Source organism: Strix aluco, chromosome 17 (assembly GCF_031877795.1).
Source record: "Strix aluco isolate bStrAlu1 chromosome 17, bStrAlu1.hap1, whole genome shotgun sequence".
Lineage (NCBI taxonomy): Eukaryota > Metazoa > Chordata > Aves > Strigiformes > Strigidae > Strix > Strix aluco.
The window spans coordinates 14446455-14458685 of NC_133947.1; the positions used below are offsets into that span (position 1 = coordinate 14446455).

General features: G+C 56.4%; 1 protein-coding gene across 3 annotated transcripts; it reads right to left on the reverse strand.

Annotated features, from left to right (window-relative positions):
- Positions 1 to 151: 151 nt before the first annotated feature.
- GSS (glutathione synthetase) lies at positions 152 to 11653 on the reverse strand. Of its 3 annotated transcripts, XR_012625580.1 has the most exons (14): positions 11616 to 11653; positions 11056 to 11192; positions 9601 to 9746; positions 8109 to 8184; positions 7427 to 7566; positions 7156 to 7272; positions 6621 to 6701; positions 5317 to 5394; positions 3932 to 3998; positions 3119 to 3313; positions 2842 to 2923; positions 2326 to 2515; positions 1389 to 1601; positions 152 to 400 (listed from the first exon to the last, which is right to left on the reverse strand). XR_012625580.1 is itself a non-coding variant. In XM_074843561.1 (13 exons), exons 2-13 carry the CDS (start codon positions 11182 to 11184, stop codon positions 1478 to 1480), a joined length of 1425 nt encoding a protein of 474 aa, XP_074699662.1. In that variant the 5' UTR covers positions 11185 to 11192; positions 11616 to 11653; the 3' UTR covers positions 152 to 1477. The 3 variants fall into 3 exon arrangements, 2 of the variants coding, with proteins under 2 accessions (XP_074699662.1, XP_074699663.1); XM_074843561.1 differs by having other exon boundaries at positions 152 to 1601; XM_074843562.1 differs by lacking the exon at positions 11616 to 11653 and adding an exon at positions 11479 to 11596 and having other exon boundaries at positions 152 to 1601.
- Positions 11654 to 12231: the final 578 nt, after the last annotated feature.

Genomic DNA, 12231 nt, shown 5'->3' on the forward strand with positions numbered 1-12231 from the left:
TCCCTCCCCGGCTGTGCTGGGGCTGCAGGGCCAGGACACATCAGCAAGGAGAGCAGAAAGCAGGGGTGCACAGCTGCCACGCCTGGCCAAGGAGGATGCAAACACCTGCCCTTTGTGTCTCATCTCTCAGAACTGGCGTTAAGAACAGCAGTCAGATTGCACATATGTTTTAATCTCTAGCTGGGCGTAATCAACCCCCCAACAAAACACAGGATCAGTCACACTTACAGAACTGAACTCCTCCCAGGGTGAAGCACAGTGCTGGCAGCAAGGTGCTCAGCACAGCTCCACCCTGCTGCTCGCTGGTGTCACGGGAAGGGCAGAGCTGAGGCTGCCTGGGTGCTCCACCATGGCGCTGACAGAAAGATGCATCGTTTATGCTTCCCCTTGACCTGCTCAGCTGAGAAGGAAGAGGCAAAGGACCTTGGGAAGGAGACCCTCACACTGCTCCCCAGCCCCCACTGCTGCGCGTGAAACCTGGAGGGAGACATCTCACCATCCGCTGGGGCTGGTCCTGCTCCACCTCCAACTCCTCTGCCTCCTCACCACAAAGCCCCCAGTTCCAGCCCCCACCCAGGTCCAGCACTGAAATCAGGGCTCCCCAACACCACTCCGGGGCTGTATGTGCCACAGGAGAGGCCCAGTGCAGGAGTGGGGTGCACTGGCACAAGCCCTGGGGGACTGGGGGTTTCTCCACACGCTGGCTATGACACAAGACTGCAGGGGGGGGTGGGAGCAAGCACAGCGCTCCTATTCTGCGCTGCTGCCCACCCTGTGCAGCACAGGCACTGCCAGGGATGGGTACCCAGGCCCACAAAGCAGGAGTTGGGCAAGGCAAAAGCAAGCAGAAGGCCCCTGAGCAAATTCCACCAGGGCAGCTGCCCCTTGTTCAGGAACCCCAAGGATCCTCCAGGCAGCAGCAGCAGCTGAAGGAGGGCAGGAGGGACCAGGGGCAGGTGAAGCTGGGTTCCCCTCTTTAGCTGGAGGCACTGAGGTACTGGGCTACAAAGCCCACAGATGAAGGGTGGTACTTGCACATCCACCTTTCTCTTCCCATTCCCCAGGCTTTGGGTTTCCCTGTCTCCAGAAATAACGCAGCATCAAGGAGCACAAAACTGGGAACAGCGTGAGTGCCTGTGGTGGCACATTCCCCCTTCAGCTTTGCTGTACATGCCCCTGCCTGCAGGCCAGAGCCCAGGGAACACCCAGAGCACCGCAGTCCGGGGGTGGGGGGGGCTGTGGCAGCGGGACATGCAGGGGACAGGGCCACCTGAGCAGGCAGAGCAAGGGGGTCCCTCCTTCCTGCAGAGGAGAAGCTGGGGCTGGCACGCAGGACATTGGCGCAGTCATGTCCACACAGTCCCTCCTCAGCCCCCAACACATCAGACCTTGGTAAGCACACCCTGCGGAGAACAGCCCTGGGGCAGAGCAGCTCTTGAGGCAGCAGAGCAGGGTGGGTGGCAAAGGCATCGCCTCCTCACACCAAGTACGGAGTGTCCAGCACCGCCACTCCCGCCGCCACCCCGCCGTCCGCATGCTCGACCGCCTTCGTCCGCAGGAGGTGGCCAGCAGCCCTGTTCATCACCATCTCCTTGCCCTGTCTGCAAAGAAAAGGGCAACTGAGCACTGGCAGAGCAGAAAGCTCACGGCATTTCATTTTGGACAAGGGGAGTCATGTTCCCTGCCACAGTGCAGGGCACGTAACCGACACGGAAAAGCCCCAGGGCTCGTGCAGGGGCCTCTCTATGCCTGCCAGCAACAGTGTCCTTCCTCAGCTGGGCCGTTCTGGTCCGATGTCAAGCTCTGAACACTGCCAGAATACATTTGTTTCTAAAATTGTACAAGAAGGACTTCAATTTATAAGCTATGCAAACATTTCTATGGGCCTATGAGGGTTTTAAACAAAAGCAGCAGCTATTCAGGGTTGAAGACGACCCCATTAAGCCTTCAGACATTTCTGAGATGGCCAGGGCTTCAGAAAAGCATGTGGCTGCATCCAGAACCCGAGAAGTGCTCCCAGAAATCAGGAGTGAGACACACCAGTTCCACGTGGCCATTACACCAGTATCTGCCAGCACCAGCTCTGCAGTTTTTCACCAAGTTCTTTGGCAGCAGGTACGGAGCAGCAGTTCAGCATCTGAACACGGTGCTCAGAGCGCTGCTGACAGGGGCAGAGACTGAAGGGTCACGTCTGTCCCCTGTACCTCCACCTCCCCAGAGACATCTGCCTGCTGCCGGGCTGAGCCATCACAGAGAGGAAAATGCTCCCAACCCAAGTGCCCGCTGGAGCAGGTAACCACCCTGCAGCGGAAGCACATTTCTCACCTGACGTAGACACCAAAAATACCGAGCTCTGAGATGCACTCGGATGCTTGTAGGGGACTGTGAGCCCTCAGCAAGTAATTCATTGCTGGCTGTGGTTTGATCTTATCCATCAAGATGTAGGAGGTTCTCTCAGGGCTGTCTCTGATCTTCTCCAGAACCTGCCTGAGCTCTTCACCATAGAGGTTGTTCCCTGACAACAAAACCACAAGTCGAGCACTTCCCAGCACAGCAGAAGCCCTTGGCCCCAGCTATGCAGCCCCGGCAGCTCAAACAGACCCAGCCTCTGCCTCCCCGTGTGCTGCCTGGGCTCGCCACACCCCAGCTCTGGGGCCTCCAGAGCTCCTCCAGGAACAGCACTACCTTACTGCCACGGCTAGTCCCCAGGGCTACAAGGAGCTACAAGCCACCCCACCTTTTATCCCTCATCGCAGGACCAGGAGCCATCAGAGGTACTGCCCCTCCTGGATACAGCACGAACCGTGATGAAAACCCACAGGGACCCCGTCCAGCTCCTACCTCCACCTTCTCGCTGTGGCTTCAGCACAAACCGGTCGGGGTCAGCGATAGCCGTAGCAGCTATCTTGTCACCCTCTTCACCCTGGCAGGAAAGGATGAAAACAGCAAAACATCAGGGAGGAGCAGCAGCTCCTCAACAGACCCCTCTGAGCGGGATCAACAGGGTCCCCCAGGGACCACAACAAAGCCCCCTCATCACCTTAATCAAAGAGAAACATCACGCAGGCCAAGCACACGCCTGCACGTTCGCTCCTGCTCCAGCCCTGCCCACACTCACCACGTCCAGGGAATAGAGTCCAGCAAATGTTGCTCTTATTCGAGCAACAGCCTCGGCACGGCCAGGCAGTAATCTCTCCAGCGTCCCTGGCCGGCTCAGCTCCTGCTGGACCTTCTTGGTGCCTGCGAGCTGGGTAGCAATGTCAGGGCACTTCACCGCCCTCGATCTCTCCAGCAACAACCGTGCCTCCCAGTTCTGAGACAGAAAGAGATCAACCATCCCATCAGCAAGGAAAAAAACAAGTTTTCTCCACTCTGTTCATATGATTTGTCTCCTCCCTCCCTGCCTGGCCAGGATGAGGGGTGGAACAGCACTCCGAGACAAGCAGACATGCATACATGGAAACAGCACAGCCAGGTTACTCCACTGCCTTTGCCTGCACCGCCTCCCCAGCTTGTCCAGTGCTGCCACCTCCAGACAACAGCAAGATCCGGTCTGTATTATTATTACCTACAGCCTAACAGTCCTAGTAGAGGACAGCGTGTGATCTGTAGATCAAGCCTAAACCCTTTAAGCAGGTGCTAATACCCGTGTTAACTCATATTGTACAGAAGCAATTCAGTGCTGTGGTAAGAAGTCACCACAGGAGTGGTTACTGGAGAAGAAAGCCACTTATTTTTCTCACTGCACAAGTGCCAGGGACATCCACACGCACTGCAGAGTCACAGCTTCCCAGTGCTACCAGCCATGCCACACACAGGACTAACCCCACCCAGGACAGGACTAACCCCCCTGGGATCACAGGGTGTTTCAAAGTGGCCGGGTAAGGCCGCAGCGTGGGCAGCTTCTGGGAGCAGAGCAGTCAATACTGACCTGCTGGTCGTAGTTCTTTGGCACGTAGCCCTCTCTGTAGTACACCACTGCTACTTCCTGGCCGTCCCTGGAACAGAAACCAGAAGCATTTACAGAACCAGCTCAGTCCCTGCCTGCCTCTGCCCAAACCCCCCCAGCACCAAGGGGGCTGCACCAGGGTCAGGCAGGCAATGCGTTACAGCATTTGCCTCCTCTCCTTGGCCTCCTGGGCTGTTCTGCTCCGGGCCAGCTCTGCCAGGGAAAGAGGAGGACTCCAAGACCTGGCTCTGCTCCACGGAGCCCCAGCTGGCTTGTCCTGTCCCAAGACACAGGGATCTGACACCTGGCCTCTGCCCTGACTAACCAAAGTCTCAATAATTCAGGCACCCAGCCCAGCAGGGAGGTAAGAACCTAATTTTTTAACAGCTTTTGCCCCTGGGAGCCAGGCCTGGGAGATTCTAGAAGCTGGGAGGGAACAGGGTGCTTCTCTGGTGACAATTCAAGGCAGGACATCAACTCAACCACCTGCCCAGACACCAGCACACCCCCAGCACTGCACCCCCGAGCCTTGGCCACAAATCTGTGCGCGTGGACAGGGAAAGCAGCACAGAAACTGCTGGCAGGCAGGCAGTGTAACTGTAAAGGCATTCACCAGTAAGAGGAGGGGATGCTCTGGAGGAAGTACAGTGGATACTTTCCCCTTAAATGTCTGGCAATGACAAATGTATTTGTTAATTCAACGCAGCAGAGGCACCAAAGGTCAAACCGTGGAAAAATTAGCCTAACTACAGAAAAAAAATCGGCATGAAATCACGTCTTCCTTTAGGTTGCACAGCTCCAAGCACATTACCCTGGAAATAGGACAAATGTCACACTTGGGACCAACTGGGAGCACTTGGGAGCCTGCGACCTGCACGCCCTGACCTCGACAGGGAGCGGGCAAGATGCTGAGTGCATCCAAACCCAACAGATACCACACGGACATGTAATACCTCCTCCTCTAGCACCAATAACCCAGCCCAAGTCCCGCTGGCAGAGCATCATGTGAATGGTAAGCAGTAAACATCTTTGTGGAAGCCTCTGAAACAGCCAGGACTTTTCATAGCAAGTGTTTGTGGAGGAAGTAAAGATCCTACAAAGCTCCGAAGGCTGCAGCTTGAAGGAGGGAAATATGTTTCCAGCTGTAAGGGACTGATGTGTGCATGCCAGATCTCACCATTGTGAAAACAAAATCACTTCAGCTCTAAGGGAAAGCAGCAGCAGTCTGGAGTACAGAAGAGAACTGCTTTACTCAGAAAGTCACTATTTACACTCAAAACATACCACCAGCTTTGGTTGCAAATTCCTATTTGCAGCCCTGCGTGCCCAACACACGACCAGGAACGCGCACCTTGGCTCATACTCACATATACAGCCTCTTGGCGTCATCCAGAGACCCCTTTTCAAACACATCTCGGAATCGCTTCCTGATGACCCGAATATTCCTGTGAAGAGAGGAGCAGGAGAGTCACCAGGCTGGGCAGTTATTAGAGCTAGAAATCACAGGTGGAACCAGGGGCTGCAGCAAGGAGGGTCTGTAGGTTCCTTCACAAATAACCTCAGGCTTTGTACTATGGAGCAGGAGGCATCCTACAGGCTGAATCAGTCCCTGTTTTCAGCACCTGATCTATTCTCCAGCCCAAACACTGCAGGAAGCAGAACATGTGCCCAAACACCCTGAATTTTTCCATACTTAGCTTTCATCTGCTGAAGTGTTTCTAAGAGAAGTCAGTATTTTGGGTTTTTTTTAATCCTACACAACAGATTCATTCACTGTTGGCTTCAAAGCCACAAGCTGTGGACAGACACTTCCTGCATGTTTGATCTCCTTCACGCTTTACAGTCCTTCCTCCACACAGCGGCAGTGTGGACTTGCTGATCTGGAGACACGGCGAGATGCAGCTCCCACTGCTCCAGCTCAGGCTCAGGGCTAGACCTTGTCAAAACCCTTCCTTCTTCCAAGCTCTTTACCCCACTGCCACGTTGCTTACTTTGCCCAGATCTTTCACAATGGGTTTGAAGCTTCATTATTAAGCTTTTATGAAACACCCTGTGTCCCAACCCAAGACAGAGAGCAAGCAGGACGCTCATTAATCCCACTCTGCTCCTTATTGTCTCGTCTAAGAGACTTGGCCCACAGAAGAGCTACCACTGGTGCAGCTCTGAGGTCTACACAGGCACAAAATCAGCAAGGAATCAGCCCTGGAGATCAGAGGCTTTGATGGCTGCTGGTATTTCCAGCAAAGAGCTGGTGAGAGGCTTTGGGAGGTTGGTGAGAAGATGAAGGTGGGTGCTGAGGCTAGGCAGGAGGCCAACGAAGGAACACTGAAGACAGCTGTATAACAGAGCACAGAGAAATCCAAGATAAAGGCTGCCCTGTTACATACCACAATATGCCCTCGCACAGTCCCAGAAACTATAAAGTCTTTTGACTTTATCCTTGAGTAGGTGACAAAGTAAAAAGCAAACGGGTTCCGCACACCTCCATCTTTCCCCAGCCTGCTCCTGCGCTCCCCTCCCGCTGCCACGCCGTGCCTGCTGGAGAGCCTGGAGACGCCCCACAAGCTGCCTTGAGGGAACCACCACGATCTGGCAGCAGTTTGCTCTGCCTCCCTTCTCCAAAACTGTACCATCTCCTTCCTTTCCCATCCCAGAAGAATTCAACCTTTACCTGTTCCAAAGCTCATTTTCTACACATCGCTGATCAAAAATGTTCCTCTGGACTTCCTCCACCAGAAACATCACCACAGCACTGGAAGAGATACCAAGGACATCATTGAACCCTGAAACACTCCACACGCACCCAGAACCACCACCTTTTGATCTCTGCGATTCAGGCTTCCTGCACTGCTCCTGCTTGTTTTCTGCAGTGTTTCTAAGGGTCAGCATGCAGATGGAGAGCAGTACTGATCCTGTGTAATTACTGAACGAGTGCGGGGCATAAGCACAAGGGCAGGAGGAAAAGCTCTGTGCAGGGCTGTTGAAGCACACAATTCCTCCAGGGTCCCTCTGCACCTCTCTGCCTTTGCGACACAGCAGCCCTGCACGCTAAGACAACCACATTGCTCTTCTCAGGGTGCCACAGGCTTTGAGAGCAGCTTGACTAGCAAACAGACATTTTTCAGAAAGTGCAGTTTCAAAGCCAAACACGTGCATCCCCGGGGGAGACAAGATAACCCAGCCTCCAGCACCTCCTCTCTCCTTACCTTTGAGAGCCGTAGAGCTCCCAGGCTTTCGCAATACCCAAGGCAAGGCCTTTCGATGGGTTGTTGGGCAGCAGGTGCGACGCCTCCTTAGACTTTCCCAGCACTTTCAACACCTGCCTGTGGGGGGGGAAAAAAAAAAAAAAAAAAGCTGTAAATGCCATGACAGCCCCGACCAGACCTACGGAGCAGGAGCTGGGAGAGCACACAGACACGGAACGCAGCAGAGCATGCGGTACAGCTGCTGCAGCGCAGACCAGAGACGCTCCCTTACCCGTGGACAGCCGCAGTGCGGGAGGTGAGGCCTCCAAAGCTGGCAGCAATGGTGTTTATTTCTATCTGCTTCAGAGCCGGTGTCCCATCTACCCCACAGTCAAACATGTAATCAGAGCGGTTTATGCCTAAAAACACAGACTGAAACAGAGGGGAGGTGAAATGGGTTCTCCTGCTGCCTTTAACTGCAAATCCCTCTGATGATCTAATTTCAAAATCCTCCTAGGGCAGATCCAGTCACCTCCATTTTGATAAAAACCTCTGCAAGACGTGCCTGTGGGTGCTTTGGCCCTTGCTCAAGGCCCACAGCCCTCCTCAGTACGCCAGAGGAGTTAACAACACTCACGAGAGTAAAGGAGCCTCTGCAGTGACAGCCTGTCGGACGCAGGTCCCGACATGGCACACGTCCTTGCACTCTCCCGAGGCTCCCAGAGGACAAGGACAAACCATATTAAATCCTCCCAGTCAAGGCCACCAGCACTAACCAAAGGGCATGACTGTCAAACAGGGCAAGGTCCTGAGCTCACAGGCTGTAACCGAGACATTGCAGTGTCAGGAGCGACCAGTCTGACTACAGGACGGTTCAAAACCCACGGCAGCAAGCTTGCAGACAGAGGCCAGGCAATTCCCCTGCCATGCAAAGGGGCACAGCAGTCCAGAGCTGGGGTCTCCTGCCAAGGTACCTGAGCCAAGCCTTCCTCCAAAACTTGCATGTGGATTCTGAAGAGCTGAGCTGTGAAGTCGTCTACCTTGATGGTGCTAGAGAGAAAGACAGAATGGATCAGACCCCTTACACTGTCACACAGGAACAAGAAAATTAATTCCTCTCCAGAATTAATAATTAATTCTCAGCACAAATAGCAAGGGCTGTGGCTAGACCTACAGCACTGTCAAGCATCTCACCGTGAATGCACTCTTCATCAAGGGCCACAGCACATAACCATAATGCAAATCCAGTTTGCTCAGCACAGCCACTCTAGGAAAAGCACTGCTGCACACAGGTGACTTTCATTTGCAGGGCAGAGAGACAGCACAAGCAAAAGCAACAAAACGCAGAATTCTGCAGATACAGGAAAGAAATCAGAAGCCTCTCTGTGCATGCACACACAGTTCACAGAAAAAGCTTCACAACCTTCATCAAATTCCCCCTGTTCTGTTCAGCTCCAAATCCCACAAGCTGCAGTGCAAGTGCTTCAGTGGCCCTGCTAGAGTAGGCCTGACTTTACTGCAGGGTCCCAAATCCCTGAGTTAATTGTGAGCAGCACCTCCAAGGAGCTGCCTGGAGATAGTGTGCAGGAGGCGGCACAGGGCAGGCACCTGAGTGCACACAAGCCCCAGGCACTGCATTCCTCAACCACAGGTATAAACATGACCCCACAAGCTCTGGTTGCAGCCAGCTCTGGAACAGACGAAAGCATTAAACCAGCTCTGAGGGGCCAGGCTTTAGCAAAAACAAAAAGGACAGTGGAAAACAGCCTCCTTTGCTCTGTCCCGGTGCCAGAGCACCAGCAGCACTTGCGCAGACAGGCTGCACAGAATGGGCAGCAGGAAGGGAAATGAGTTTTGTGGAAGCATCAGCCCTACAGCCAGGGATGGCTGCTCCAGCCACAGATAATATACCCAGCAGAGTTCACGGGCCAGAGCTGACCAGTCCTCCAGAGCTTGCAGGTCACCTCCCCGGCATGGCTGGGAAAGCAGGGGACATGGGGCGACTGCTCAGAGGTAGGGGTGGGGGAAGGAACGAACACCTTCTCTTCATAACTGTGGGCAGGCAGCAGAGCTGGTGGTTATTGGATAGTCACAGGCAGATGCAAAACGAGAGTAAAAGAGACTACTAAATCCAGGACTCAAAGAAGACTCTGGCAATTTGAATTTAAGGCCCAAGACCACAAGTAAGAATTCACAAGATTGAAACACTGGCAAAACTGAAGATCATTGCAGGGAGTCAACTCTTGGCCAGATGTCCCATCTTCTTAGGCTCAAGCAGACCTCAAAACAGAGACTTGATGGAAATTAATCTTAGGAAAAATAATGCAGCAAAGGAGATAATGTCTGCAGAGGACAGAAGCACCCACCTCAGCTTGAAGGACATGAATGGAGGGAAGGTAGGAATGCCTGAAAGGTGGTAAATGCTTTGCATTTAAAATATTAAAATGCAAGGTGCAAGAAAGTTACCTGGCCAGAGTATGCTCCAGAAATTCTTTGTTTTGACTAATAGCATCCACCAGCAGGTTAAAATCTTGCTGAACAGCGTATGCTTGTTCAAACAGGGCACTTGGTACTGCAGATGGGAGCAGCGTGAAGGGAGCATAATTCACCACCTGCAAACAAGGATGCAGCAGCAGAGCAGTCAGGTCTAGGCAGTTTATGTGGGGCTAAAGAGGTGCTTCCTCTGCTTGTCTAAAGGCTGAAGCCACCCCCAGCCCTCCTCAGTGCACCCTGGACAGACAGATGGCCTTAACCCCGCTGACCCCTGACTTTTGAGGGCTTTGCTTTACGAGCCACCCACGGGACTCTGCGGAGGCAGGAGCAGCTGCTGCAGAGCTCAAGCTGGGCTGAGTGCTTCACTATGAAGGACGCTCTGTTTCCATCTTAACTGAAGAGCACTGTCTCCAAAACACCTGTTTCAGAGAAAAGGTGAGTTTGCCAGTCCTGGGTTTTGGCCATCCTTTGATCCCTGCCTACTGAGGCCATGGGGTGACTCTGGACCCCTGGCTCACTCCACAGCTCAGGCACAGAGCCACTCTCAAAGCCAAAACATTACACAAGAGAAAAGTTCCCAATTCACCTTGATTTTTACATGAGACATGGGTCAGCAGCAGTGTGTTTCGCCTCTCCTCCCAGGCTCCCTCTTCCTCTCACCCTTCAAGGTTCCCTCAGAGCCCTGATCTGACTGTGGCATTGACATCAAGGAGCAGCCCTTGTGGTGATGCTGATGGTGAGACAGAGACCTCCCTCCTCCTACCTCTGCCAGCTCCCAGCACAGCTGCCTGCTTGCCCCCAGACTCCTTAGGGACCCATGCCCAACAGTGTCCCACCCATCTTGCACGTGGGTACTGTGTCCTCTGAGACCCCTCACAGCATCCCCCTCCAACATGCTCAGCACCCCAACAGCACCCCCAGCCCTGCCAGAGATTCACCAGGGGCAATCCCACACATCAGCCACCCCCATCCTCGCCACCTCGTCCCAGGTATGGGGCAAAGGCTGACTTTTAGATGGGAGCACGCCAAGACCAGAGGCCTGTCTGAGAGACACTCCCCTGGTTCAAAGGATCATACAGGTGGTGAGAGGCTGGGACAGGGATGAACTCCCACCACCACACACACAGGGCTCCTGGCAATTTCCCAAACCTTTCCAGATCTATCCCCCTCCTTGGAAAAGGGGAGCTGTATGGCAGGGGTGCCTCCTGGGGAGATGCACTCATCAGCAGGACAGGGTGCGAGTTACAGCCCCCCAGGCTGGTCATGCTTCAGCCAGGCAGCTGGGTGCTCGCTGCAAAGCAACGCACGCTGACGAGGGCTCGGCAAACCCGGGGATGGCAGCCGGCTCCTCCCCGTGCTCCTCTCGCTTTGCTGACTCACACCCTGGCCGGGAACGAACACGTCCCGTGACTCCGCGCTGGCACTCACATCCGAGGCGTTGGGCTCGCCCTCGGTCCGCATCAGCACGCCTTCCAGGAGCGCCGCGTCCACGGCCACCGACGCGGCCTCCCGGATGGCCGGCTTGTCGCGCAGGACGTCCTCCCACGGCGCAGCCATGGCCAGCGCTAAGGAGGCAGAGCAGAAGTCACCCACCCGGCCCCCGGAGCCTCGCCCTCCCCCAGCGAGCAGCCGGGCCTCGCCCCCTCAGCGGGCGGCGGGCAGCCCCGCCGGGGCACACGGAGCCCAGCACCAGCCCCGCTGTCCCGCTCAGACCGCGCGCAGCGTGAAGGCGCCTCCACACCCGCAGCCGAGCCCGTGGCCTGTCCCGGCCAGGCAGGGCCGAGCACCCGGGCCGAGCCGTGCCTCAGGAGCCGGCACGGCGGGCTGCCACGGCCCCAGGCTGCGGCTTACCTCAGGAAGGCCCATGCGGCACTGCAGGGCCGGGCCGCGACACCCCCCCCGCCAGCGCCGCCCGGCGCGCCAGGGCCCGGTCCCCCGCCCCTCGCTGGGCCACGGCCCCCGGGCCCAGAGCGGCCTCAGCCCCTCACCTGCTCCCGCCGCCCCGGCCCGCCGCTCTGGCACGCCCCGCCCGCCACCAGGCGATTGGACAGGCCCTCCCACCCTCGCCCCACCTCGGACATGGATTGGCAGCGCACGCGACCTATCAGCGCGGGGAGGTGACATCACGGCGTCCCAGCGCAGCTCGCGGGGGGCGGGGATGTGGGCGGAGTCGAGCCGCGCATGCGTGTCTGCAGCGGGGGCGTGCGCGTGCTGCCCCAGAGCGGAGCGCGTCGGCGGGGGGAGGTGTGACGTCACGCTGCGACGTCAGGAGAGGCTCGGGGCGCCCCGTGGGGCTCGGGGAGGGGACACCGGGGGGTGCCGGCCCCGCGGCGGGGGGTCAGGCTGGTGACACCCGCCCTCTGCGCCCAGGGGCGATGCCACCGGGTGCTCACCCGCGGGGGGGGAGCTCAGAGCCCCCCGAGCCACCGTCACGCCGGCGGTGGAAGCCCCAGCTCGCCGGTCCGGGCCTGACCCCCGCGGGCAGACCCCCCCTGCGGGGAAGGGTCAGGGCTCCACCGATTCTGACCCGCTGCTCAGCGCCGGGCTCTGCTGCCCGTTCGGGCAGGGGGGGACCCCCTCAGGCCTGAGCGCCCATCTCGAGCC